Source organism: Nilaparvata lugens, chromosome 4, assembly GCF_014356525.2.
Source record: "Nilaparvata lugens isolate BPH chromosome 4, ASM1435652v1, whole genome shotgun sequence".
In the NCBI taxonomy this organism is placed as follows: domain Eukaryota; kingdom Metazoa; phylum Arthropoda; class Insecta; order Hemiptera; family Delphacidae; genus Nilaparvata; species Nilaparvata lugens.
In genome coordinates, this window is record NC_052507.1 from 26,421,489 (window position 1) to 26,434,369 (window position 12,881).

Genomic DNA, 12,881 nt, shown 5'->3' on the forward strand with positions numbered 1-12,881 from the left:
AACTAGTAAGAACGGAAGATAAGCTACTTTACAGAGAGAATCATAGAAGTTTCAACTCAACAAGCCCAATGTATACATTTTTTATGCCTCAGGGTTCTATAATTCCTATTTTAATGGTTCTCTACACAAGATACATTTGAATATTATGTGATGTGGAAAGCAATTAGGAATAAGGAATAAGTTGTCTCAAAAATTCGATTTAATTAAGTACACTTTTTATTATAAACAATATAATGTGTATAATGTTTTGCTGATGGATATTTTATTTTCATGTGTATAATAGTATACTGAAGCTTTTTGTGTGAATTAATAACTTGTGTATTTGGTCAATAAAAAATTAAATATTTATTCTATCTTGATAGAGTGAATTATGAACAATTTCTCACCAAAACCATGCTGACATACTGAAAAAGAACTTTGCATATTTTAATGTCTAAACATACAGACGGGTGTTTTAGGAGAACATATTGAAGTTTCCGTACAAATTATAGAGACTTTATTTTTATATTCAAGGAAGTAAGAGAGCAGAAATTGTTATCTTAAAAATCCTCAGACGTTAAATCATGACCTCCTTACATTATTGCAATTTTTATCAAATCATTCTTTTTCTCTTTTTAGCAGGTTCCATACAGCGGGAAGGCCCCGGTCGTGGTTCCAATACGCCTTCATTATCATCGCCATCAGGATCAGGAGGGCATTGAATATCATTAGACTCTCTTTTACAGTGAAACCTGTCATTTTTGTGAAGGGACTCTTTCCTCTCATTCGTGAAACCTACAAGTAAAAATTGAAAAAAATAATACTGAAGTAGAATAGTGTTCAACCCACCTGAGTGAGAGCCTCTGAACACTTGAGGTTACTCTGAGGGGTATTCCATGATTCAGCACAACCCCCTAATACCCCAGGACCAAACCATGCTTATGATTACAGCCACCTATTATTGAAATAGCCTGTCATAAGGAGCCATAGTAGGTCATTCAACTTGTCAGTCAAAGAGTTGAAAGCAGTGAAAAGCTAGTGGAAACTGAAATGTCAACGATAGGTTAAAACGCATTCATGCATCATGCAACTGATCATCAACCCTGGTTACAATGTTGGCAACTCGTTGGACATGACATGTATTAAAGGTGGCTGGAGTGCAGGGGTGCCCATACACTGCCTCAGTAAATGGAGGTAGTGGCCCATACCCGTTGTGGATGTTGGCTCGAAATCCTTTCCAAAAATCATGGCAAGACCTAAAATAGTCCGTCAAAATCAACCTTCTACCTCACCATAAGCCCCTTCCCTCCCAACCAAACAAGTGAAGAATTAAAATTTTATCTTAAACTTTTCATTTTTATCCATTTAAAATGAAATGAAAGTTAAATTCAACATTGAAGCATGAGCTTTGCGCATTGAAGTTCATTCAACACATGGTTAAATTCCTGCTCCATATCAGATAATTTTCTATAGTAAATCTATTCATTTTTTTTGAGGTTCTCTGTAATTTATATCATTAATGGGCTGCCAGTTTTGAAAATAAGTAAACATTCTCTCAGATTAGATCACTAGAATACGTAAAATTATTACCAATCATTCTCTCTTGTATGAAGAAAGGTTAATATTGAGAATACAAATGAACAACGAGCAATGATTCTAGAGTATTGGACAGCTTAAATACAAAAATTTGACCTTCTGGCTCTGGAACTTTTTTAGGGTGCCCCAAAATCCACGGATTTTCGGTTCAGCAAAACAGAAGAGAGAGAAAAAATAGTATGAGAGATTTGAAAGCATGCCTTCAAAAACAACAATCGATGAAATGAAAAAAAAATGTTTAAACACTCCAATTACTCCAAGACCAGTCAAGGAAATGTTATAGGGGGGAAAAGTTTAGAAGACAATTTTTGACCCCGAGGTTCTGTTTAGGGTGGTAAGAAGGTAACATATCAAAAGTCCCCATCCCTAGCCACTGTGCTAAGGGTGGAGGTTTTAGCCAATATAGTTTAGCCAATACAGCCCCAGCACAGCTTCGTAGAGACGAGCACCTGAAGAGAGAATGGGAAAAGTGCCTACACAATCCATAAACGCCGATGTATGATGACATCCTACTCTTTCCACAAAGCACCCTCAAGTCTAGAAATCCTCCATGGAAGATTATGTACCCGGAGGTTATGGAACGTGGTAACATGAAAGAGAGGTGGAGATCGAAGTGGGCACAAGATGCACCCACAAATAACTTCCTGGTTGAAGATCCAACTGAAAGGGTGCATGGATTAGATCTCCAGAGGAAAGAGTGGAGTGCTCTCAATCGGATCCGTGTGGGAAAAGGGCGATGCGCTCAGGAGAAAAAGAGATGGGACCTACAGCAGTCAAATTTGTGGCCAAACACACACCATGAGCCACATATAACTGCTGAATGCCCAATCCATTCTTTTTAGGGAGAGCTAAGAGAGCTGCATGAAGCCTCAAACAGAGCTGTAGAATGGTTAAAGCAGCTAAGAATTGAGCTGTGAGTGACTCTGGAAGAATAACTGAATATTTTTGTTTTCAGGCTAGACCTGATACTAATATTTTATGTTTTGGAGACGAGGGTCTGAGACCTGATTATTAATTTATTTTCTGAAAAGAATTTCAAGGCTGGTGTTAGCGTCGGACCATACGATTGAATGAATGAGGGTGGAGGTGGTTCAAAGGTACCATTTTTTGGTTTCTGGCATAACTCAAAATTTCTATAATCTACTATAGTTTCCGAGATATACAATCTTAAAGGTATGACATTTAAAAAAAAAACACCTTTATAACTTTCTAAAATCGATGTCAAAAATCTCTGCTGATTATGAGCTTAAAGTTCATTCAATTTCATGTATAATTTCACACTTATTCATTTCCTTACAGCAGATTTAGTTTAGTGTTGAATGTGAAATCTCCAGTCTTGTTACAATAGACCAATGACATAGGAATTTGGAAGAAATGTTTTGAACACAATTTTTGACTTTGCAGCTCTGTTAAGACTAGTTAAGAGGATAACATATCAAAAGTAGTCCCCATCCCTACCCTATGTCAGCCAGATAGCCGAGTGTCCTAAGGCGTTGCACCCTTCAGTCGCTTGTGCTACCTGGTCGCGGGTTCGAATCCCATAGAATGGGCATGGACGTTTGATCATCTCATAATTCACCCTCGCACTTCCCATTACCCACGCACAAGCAAAAAGCTCATGTAGGCATCATCCGCAATAAAAAAATGTGCTAAATGAATGAGGGTGGTTTAAAAGTTGAATTTTCTACCTTTTTGCTTCTTCGCTTCTATCTTGGAAGCAATGCGTTCAACCGACATGACTAACCATTCAAAAATTAAGCTTGATAAATTTTCTACAATTTTTGTTTAGTGGAAGTTTTTGTTATTTCTAACAGTTTAGCGATATTCGCTCTTGAAAGTGTAAAATTGACTTATGAATATTTTTGAGCTAACCGAAGTATTAGGAGGGACAAAATTGTTTCCCCAAAAATTGTGAGGGACGAGTTCCCCTTGTACCACTACCTCCGTAAACAAAGCCATAGTGCATGACAGGTGGTTGATGATAACGTCAGCACAGGTAGGACTCCTACACTAATAAAAACACTAGCTGATATTGATTAGCTGAAATCAACAAATTTTGATTGGTGTAGGAGCCCTACCTGTGCTGACGTCACCAGAATACACTATGGCTTTGCTTACGGAGGTAGTGTTTGTACCCGGTGGATACTATGTACATGGCTTCCTTAAACTTTTGTGCTTGGTTTTAAACGCATAGAGTCGCAGTTGAAGAAAAAGCCAAATTAAGAATTCCGGGTTGGCCAAATCAGGAGACCATTGGACTATAAGAAAAATCTGTCAAACGAAAGATTACTTTTCCAGGAAAAGCTTGTTAGATATATTTGATATTCATTATTGATATCTGAACATTGTTGGCCTTCAAAAAGCTCGCCATCTGCTCATTTTCATGTACTAGGCGCTTTGATGTTATATTATCTTGTCTACATTTCCAAAACTACTAATAAAAAAGATTGTAAGATTTTAGTATTACAATATTTTAAATGATCTCTAGTCTAATCACTGTGATAAAATTGGATCATCTTAATTTTTTCCAACATTCCAACAAAATGTAAATCTGAGTGTAGTTTTTGATTTACTTTCTGTAAATTGGGAAACAATCACATGTGATATCTTTACGTTAGGTACAATAAACTTATAATAATCTTATTGCTGAAGTATTGAGTGAATAATAATTAATATTTATACTAATTATTTTGTTAAAGCAGATGAAAAATAGCTATTTGGATATCTAGAGTGGAAAGTACTGTTTTTTCTCCCTGAGGGAAAAGTTTGAAGCCCGAGGCGAAGCCGAGGGCAACAATTTTCCTGAGGGAGAAAAACATTTTTCACTCGTGATGTACACAACATTTTTCCTCCACCTACATTAGAAAAAACTGCAAATAAAATAATTTTTAAAAACTTACGTGATCAGTAAAATGTGTTACAACATAACTTAAAAATTAAACAGCTGGCTTGCAATCACACAGTTTACCGCCGACAGCGCTATCTGTCGGCAAAAGTTGTAACAACAATGGCCGCCGACTCGACTACAACACTATGATGAAGTTCCCGTTTCAAATTTAATTAGTTAATAAGGAATATTCGTTGGTTGGTATTTTGAATAGCATGAAATATAAAAAAAATATTTATACATTTTTATAGTATATTGTCTGGCAGTACATTTTGGTATCAATAAAAACGTCATTAATTGAAATGAATTATTAGGTCTCAGGCAGGGAAACAAAAATATCTGTCACCAATAATACTATCAGTCAAAGATATAGATGAGACAATAACGACTAGAAAGGCTAAGATTATGGATAACAATTTGAAATAAAATCGTTTTCTCAATTATTTAATAAAATAATAATATTGTGTGAATTTGAGGTTAGGTTCATTGTAAACAACGCTTGTCAGCAATATCAATAACGGTCAAGCTGGACATCTACAATTTAATTAGATACTCTCTAGCAAAATAATTGAATGTAGGTAGCATTCGTTAAGATGAGGACAAAAGTGTTTTGTAACTTATAGCATGCAAAATAAAGGATATTAATGTTTAAAAAGCAAATATGAATATTTATTGATATATGTGAGCAAATAAAAATCACAAAAACATAATGAAAAATAAAAGGGAAGTAGGATCAAATTTTTCTAGGCGCATTAATACATTCTGTATACTCGATTACAATCTGATTGTTTACCAATCAGAGTACAGTATTCGCTCGGCGCTAAAAAATATTCAATTCAAAATCTCCACGTGGTCTTTATTGAAATTATAAAAATTTCTAATTGTTGCAGAATGCATGAAAGACTGTAATTATAATAAAATAAAAGTTAAGGATAAAAATATTCGTTTTTAACATAGTAATATGCTCTTGTACTGTGGACTATTTGACAGTATTAATAATTGCATCATCGCAGATTTATTGAAATCCGCCAATAGGAGAAGATATTTAAATTTTAAAATCGGCATGCAAATTTAGAATCGGAAGTAAATTGTCAAAAGAGAATAAGGGAAGACCAACTGCCTACTTGCTTGCCAGAGACTGACCAAGATGCCAACCATCACGAGAGCAATAGACTGATTCCCTTATAAGAATTAATTTTATTTATTACCAAAGTTTAAATATTGAAAATAATTGTGATAAGTAATGAACCTAACTCAGTGAAGTCGCTCTATGACATGAGTTATTAATTTAAATATTGGAGAGGACGACAGCAGCTCAACAGAAAGGCATAGGACACACGAGGCGAATCCATGCCACATCTTCAAATTTGTGAAAAATCTACGCACGTGAGTTACAGAATATGATTTCTTAAGAGGGCCCTCAGTGCAACGAATAGAAATTTCATAAGCTAGCTGATCAAAGGTTTTACTTAATAATCAAGCTTGATTTAAACGTAATTGTGCAAGTAGTATAAATAAAGGAAAAGTCCTATTTAGAATACAGATGAGAACTAAATCTTAAATTATATATCACTATTTAAATTATTAAATATGCTCAGTTAATGTATTTAAATATCAGTATTATTAGTATAATAAGAATTATAGATGCTCAAAGTTCTTAAGATAATTTATTTATCTAAATTCCACTGACAGCCGAACCTATACCCTGAGAATTAATATTTTAAAGTATCTAATATTATTGGAATATTGAATTATAAAATTCTAATTTGATAAGCAGAAGCAAGTCGAATAATTGTGCTATAGAAATCTTTAATATATGCTGATAGAAAGATCATGAAAATTATTAGTTGATGCTATTAAGCAGAATAAGAGTTTTAATTGAGCCATCTGTGATATTTTTCTTGTATATTTTCTCATATTGTGTCTGCATTTATTGTTTCATATATTATTTTTTGCTCGTTGATTTCATTGTAATTATATATTTATTGATTGAATGGTGTATCTTTCATTTTTAATCCTGTCTTCATGCATGACCAATCTTGTACTAGTATTTTTATTCATTATTATTGACAAATTAATAGAATTATCAACCAACTATATTCTTCATCGAATAAGTTGGATCACTAAATCTTCAGAAAATAATACGTTCTCAAGATTTATTTAAATGGTTCAACCCAATCACTGAAATCGAATTGACTGAAATACAGGGTCATAGTATTAAGTCGAAGCAGTATTACAAATCAAATCAAATCAAATCAAATTTATTCTCTTCAAAATATACACTTTACAAAATTTATGCATATTGCACAGCACAACATTAAATACAGTACTACTACAACATAACATAAAATTCATAAGCATAGCATAATAAAGACTATAGTAACAATAGTAACAATTTGTTGTTCTGTACAAAATACAGAATATGACAGCAATGAGAAATACCCTTACATAGGCTATTGCCTGTGAGTAAGGGTGAATCTGGATTGAATGATTAAGATGAGACTTGTATGAGAACTTATCAGATAAAGATAGTAAAGAAATAAAGAGATTTGAAATTTAGTTTATCTTATTGAAAAATAGAATTTACCGGAGCTTGAGAACGTCCACTAGTTAGTAGCCTACTTGCTTCATCTAGAATAAGTTTGGGTATAAAACTCTATAACCTATAAACTGAGCTAATGATATTTTCGGTTCCATCCTACCTATTTCGCTTAGCCAAAGATTCACAATTTTTTGTACACTACCAAAGATGCTGCATCAAATTCTCTGAGTTTGTTGGGAATATTCCTGAAAAGCATATGAACTATGTAATAAATGTTGTGGATGAATATGTTTTGTTAATTCTAGGTGTCATTATTCCTGAAATTGTAGCTGTTCGGGTGGGATATGTGTGGGTATTTCTAATGAAAATATCAGTATGGTGCTTATACATATAAATTAGTGCATTTTTCACAAATAATTGCCTGATATCCAAAACATTGAAGTCTATATACAGGTCATGTGAGTTGGATCTACTTTCTCTCTTCAATGCTACTCTCAAAACAGCTTTCTGTGCTACTTTTAAAGGTTCCAAATTAGTTTTATAGCATCCACCCCATGAGATTATACCACCCTGTATTAGTGACTGAACGTATGCAAAATATATGTTCCTGAGTTCCTTCTGATTTAATATGTTATTGAGCTTGTAGAACAAGAATATAGCCTTACGAACTCTGTTTCTGATGTATGCAATATGTGCTGACCAATTGAGGTTGTCGTCGAACATTACGCCCAAGTACTTGTAGCACCTCACACGTTCTATCGACGGACACCACAAGTGGAGCTTTGCAAATCATTGCAAGAGTGTAACATTAAACTTTGAGTTGTGTCTTCAACGGTGTTTCTCAATGAATTTCCATGTATTTAGTTTTTTCACATTCAGAGTTAATGTATTATGATCAAGCCATTTTTTCAACTTTGCAAGGTCACTCACAGCAGTTCATACATCTTTTCCTCGTATCACCAGAAACCAGCAGGGCTGTATCATCGGCAAACAGGTACAGGCTTCCGGTTACATTCAGTTTAGGTAGATTGTTGATGTAAATTAGGAATAAAAGCGGCCCCAGAGTGCTTCCTTGTACCACACCATATTGGATGCTCTTCAAGTCACTCTCTACTCCATCTATTTGCACCATCTGCTGTCTATTGGTCAAATATGATTCCAACCATTTATACGCTTTATCTTGTATTCCTATAAGATTAAGTTTTTTTAAAAGCCTGGGCCTATCCACCGTATCGAAGGCCTTTGCTAGGTCTAGAAACACGAGTCGATTTTTCTTATTTTGATTTAGTGACACGTTCAGTTCCTGGTTCAACTGAAATAATGCCTCAGATATAGATCTGTTGGTCCTGAATCCAAACTGTCGCTCAGAGAGAATGCCATTCTGTTCCACATATAATGTAAGTTGGTGCTTGATAATTTTCTCTAATATTTTGGAAAAAACACTCAGCATTGAAATAGGACGGAAGTTATTATGGTCCGACTTGATACCTCCCTTGTAGAGTGGAAATACCTTTGCCACTTTGAAAACGTCTGGGAAATACCAGTGCTTATACTTAATTATAAATATGCTTTAAAGGAGACAGAAACAGGTCGATATTTTCTTTTAAAAAACGAGCAGATATGCCATCATAGCCCGGGGCTGACATACCTCGAAGTTGTTGAACATTTGACAGGATAACCAATCTGAGGAGTGTGTTTTGATTAATTCATCTTTTGATTGTCGTAGTTTTGAGAGTTTAATGATAAAAGTATTTGATAGGGATGGTCCTCTATATGTTAATGTTGTTTATTTTTTCAACTCCGCCAATTCTGATCATTATAATAGGTATTTCGATTGTATTGAGGGTTATGTCAATGTGATAGGTGATAGATTGCTTGTTGCAGGTGACTTTAATTTACCTGAAGTGATAGACTGTAATTATGATCTTCTTAATGGTTCTGTGACCGCTAAAAGGTTAGGGAATTTTCTAAATTTTTATGATTTGAAATCTATATAGTATTCAAAACTCTAATTTTCGTACACTTGATTTAGTCCTCTGTAGTTTACCCGTCGTAACCCTAGAGCACGAACCCAATCCGCTGGTACCAGAGGATATTGAACATCATCCAGCTCTTAATATAAACTTGCTGAGTGATATTGCCGTGAAAAGACGATCACTCAATAATGCTCTCCCGTCTTTGATTTCCGTAGAGCAGATTATTTTGCTTTATATAACATGCTAAAGATTACGACTGGAGTGGCTTGTATGGAATTGATGAAGTTGATGCGGCTGTTGACTGCTTCTACAGTGTAATCTATGAATGTTTTAATGCCACGATTCCTCTTAAATCAATTCCACGTGAACGGTCCAAGTACCCGCCTTGGTTCACTCGCCAAATCATTGAAATGGTGAAGAGGAAGAACAAATGTGCGCGTAAAAAACGGTCTTCAGTTGGTTACATGGATGAATTTCTAAGACTGAGAAGAGAGCTGAAATCTCTTATTTCAGAGGCCTATCGGAATTATGTTATCAAGGTGGAATCGGATCTAGGATACAATTCAAAAAATTTTGGAAGTTTGTTAATAATAAACACAAGTCTAATGGCTTTGTGAGAGGATGTCACTGCATGATGAAAATTTTGTTGGGGATGATATTCCTTCAGGATTCGCTAAATACTTTGGTTCTGTTTTTTCACCGGTCACGTCCTGCTATGATAAGGGTGAATCGCTTGATTTTGTTCATAATATAACAAGTGGTACCTTGGAAATATCGTCAATATCAGAGGATAGAATCAAGTCAGCAATTGATAGATTGAAGCCGAGGGTGGCTCCTGGGCCTGATGGTGTTCCTGCCTTCATTGTCAAGGGTTGTTGGGAGCTACTAATTGGGCCTTTGAAGTTCATCTTTGACTTGTCACTGAAAACTGGAGTATTTCCGAGCAGATGGAAGATCTCGAAGATAGTCCCTATATTCAAATCCGGTAGGAGAGATGAGATCATGAACTATAGACCAATAAGTATATTGTCAGTCTTTGCCAAAGTTTTTGAAAGATCACTTTATGATAGGATTCTTTGGTATTCACGCCCTATAATGTCTGAAAATCAGCACGGTTTTCTTCCTGGAAGATCAGTTGTAACAAATTTGTTGGAGTTCACAGTATCTGTCTCTAATGTGCTGGATGCTGGTGGGGAGGTTGATGTTATCTATACAGACTTTAGTAAAGCCTTTGATCGTGTCAATCACGGTGTATTATTGAAGAGACTATCTCAGCTAGGCTTCAGCACTGCATTAATTGAATTCTTCAGAAGTTATCTGTTTCAAAGAGAGAATTTTGTATCTGTGCAGGGAAGCATTTCTTGTGCTTACTTCAGTACATCTGGTGTTCCTCAGGGCAGCAATTTGGGACCCCTTTTGTTTCTGCTACTGATTAATGAGCTACCCCTCCAGATACCCAACTCCAGATGTTTGATTTTTGCAGATGATATGAAAATCTTCAGAGAGGTGAGAGGCTTGGACGATTGTTATTCCTTGCAGGCTGACATTGACAGGGTTGCATTGTGGTGCCATGAGAATGAACTTGAAATGAATGTTAAAAAGTGCAAATGTATGACCATCTCTAGGAAAGCTAATCCAATTTGTCATTCCTACTTGATTGAGGGTGTTTGCTTGGAAAGGGTTACAGTGTGCAGGGATCTGGGCGTTGTTTTCAGTAGTGCACTGTCCCTCAGCACATGTTGACCACGTCATAAGCAGGGCAAACAGGCTCTTGGGCTTTGTCTTGAGAAACTCTGCTAGTTTTAATAATGTTAATACTGTGATAACCCTGTATCAATCTCTGGTCAGGAGTGCTCTCGAGTATGCATCCATTGTTTGGAGTCCTTCCACTCATCTGGATGCATTGAGAATCGAGCGGGTGCAGAATAAGCTTCTCCGCTTCCTTTTCTACATGAAATTCGGAAGAGCATGTCCTCTGGGTTTTCCCTCTGGACGTTTGAGGTGCCTTTTCAATTTAGACTCTTTGGGAACTAGGCGTGACAGGTTCTCGTTGCTTTTTGTTTTGTCACTGTTAAGGGGTACTGTCGATTCACCTAGTCTCCTCACAAGGATTGGTTTTCAGGTGCCCTCCTTCAATGTAAGAAGAGTTAGGACCTTTCATGTCCCAAGGTCAAGAACTTTGCATAATTATTGCTCTCCATTAAACAGAGCACTGAGGCTTTTCAATGATTTTTGTGATGGAGTTGATGTACATGGTCCTGCCAGTGAGGCTAGAAGGCGAATCATTGACGCTATTGTTCACTGAATACATCAATCTCAGTCTTTGGGATAAAGTCAGTTGCTCTGATGCTCTCTCTTATTTTTGGAAATATATTTTCCCATTATTTCCCCCCGTATTATAGGTAAAGAAGGTAAATTCCCCCATGCCTATTATTAACCAAGCCTATTATTATAGATATATAGTTACTATAGTATAACTCACTTACATTTCTTTTGTTTTTTCTCTCTGAAGCATGCATTGTAAATTATTTTTGCAAATGAATCTGTTGTTCAATAATACTTGTCTCTCTTTCAAACTAGTAATTCTTAGATTAGTCTCATTATTCTAATTTTTTTTCAATTTACATGATTATGTATGTAACACTTATATTTTATTTAGTATGGCTTGACTTGTTAACCTCAATATTTTCTCTTCTTTGCTTCATAATAATGTTTTCCAATTTATTTATCCGTAGCTTTAAATTACATTTAACATAATTCAATTTTTGTATTATTATTAGTTATTTTTTTTTAATCAATCTCTACTTTCACATGCTTACCATTCACCATGCTTATATTTATACCTAATTGCTACACAGCACACACTGTATGAATTTGGTATCATAATATCATCTTCCGTATCTTTCATTGTATAACCATTTATTTTTCATTTCTTACATGTTCATTTTGTTGGTAAATAGTAGTGAAGACTGATTTGGCGTAATGCCTGTAGTCTTCCTTGACATTGTAAATAAATAAATAAATAAATAAATAAATATTGAGTTCATCTGCATTTGAACTAGAGTAATAATACTGCATTCTCCTAATAAAATACTTGATTAAAAACCTTAACTGATTACAACAGCTCAAATAGCCCATTTTCTTATAATAGATTTTATTGATATATTATCATGGCTTGAGATATGTTCTTGTTGACTGTAATAAACTTGACTGAATTTCAATTTCAATAATTTATCTAGCTTTGAAATGAGCAAATGAACTACAGTATAAGGAAAAAGAGATGGCCAATTAAGTACATTGTGAACTGAGAAAAATGATAATAATGATTTGTGATCTTTGGGAAAATCACAAGTTCAATATTAATAATAAACATCTTCAGCTATTAATATTATATTAAATTAAAATTAATAAATAATTGAAATTGAGCTACTGTAATAATAGGTACATCACTTGAGTAATATTTTATTTTAGGCACAAAATGAATGTTCAATATCTTCAATAAATAAACTAGAAAAAAGGGGAAAAAACTTAAACTGTGAAAGACTTGAAGCATTTTCAAGCAAGTAATTATTATTTTTGATAACTTATTCTATAGGCCTTCTCATAGACCCATAGAGCATAAACAAAACGAAAAAACAAAAACAAAACAAAGTTATTATTATTTCAGCAGGCGCTAAAATATCAAAAATATTCAAATTTCACATGCTCTACCACATATTGCCAGCTGGGCACATGTAGGTCAAATACTATGTTACAACTGATATATGAAGTTTGTAATAATTTTAGCATGAAACATATAATTATTTCATATTGATCAAATGTCTGGTTGAGGTATAGAATTTAGTTGGTTTAATGGCTTAGACCTTCTAACCTATTTCAAATGTAAGTTTTTAAAATAGAG

General features: G+C 34.6%; 1 protein-coding gene across 2 annotated transcripts in view; it reads right to left on the reverse strand.

The window, feature by feature from the left end:
- The window catches only part of LOC111044543, a 106,612-nt gene that overhangs the window by 15,329 nt on the left and 78,402 nt on the right, over positions 1-12,881 (reverse strand). Inside the window, exon 11 of one of the 2 annotated variants that reach the window (XM_022329720.2) lies at positions 194-774. The exons of the other annotated variant lie outside the window; for it this stretch is intronic. Coding sequence (XP_022185412.2) covers positions 593-774 — 182 coding nt within the window. The 3' untranslated portion in view covers positions 194-592. Of the gene's footprint in view, positions 1-193; positions 775-12,881 lie in introns of those variants that run through there. 2 annotated transcript variants of the gene reach the window in all.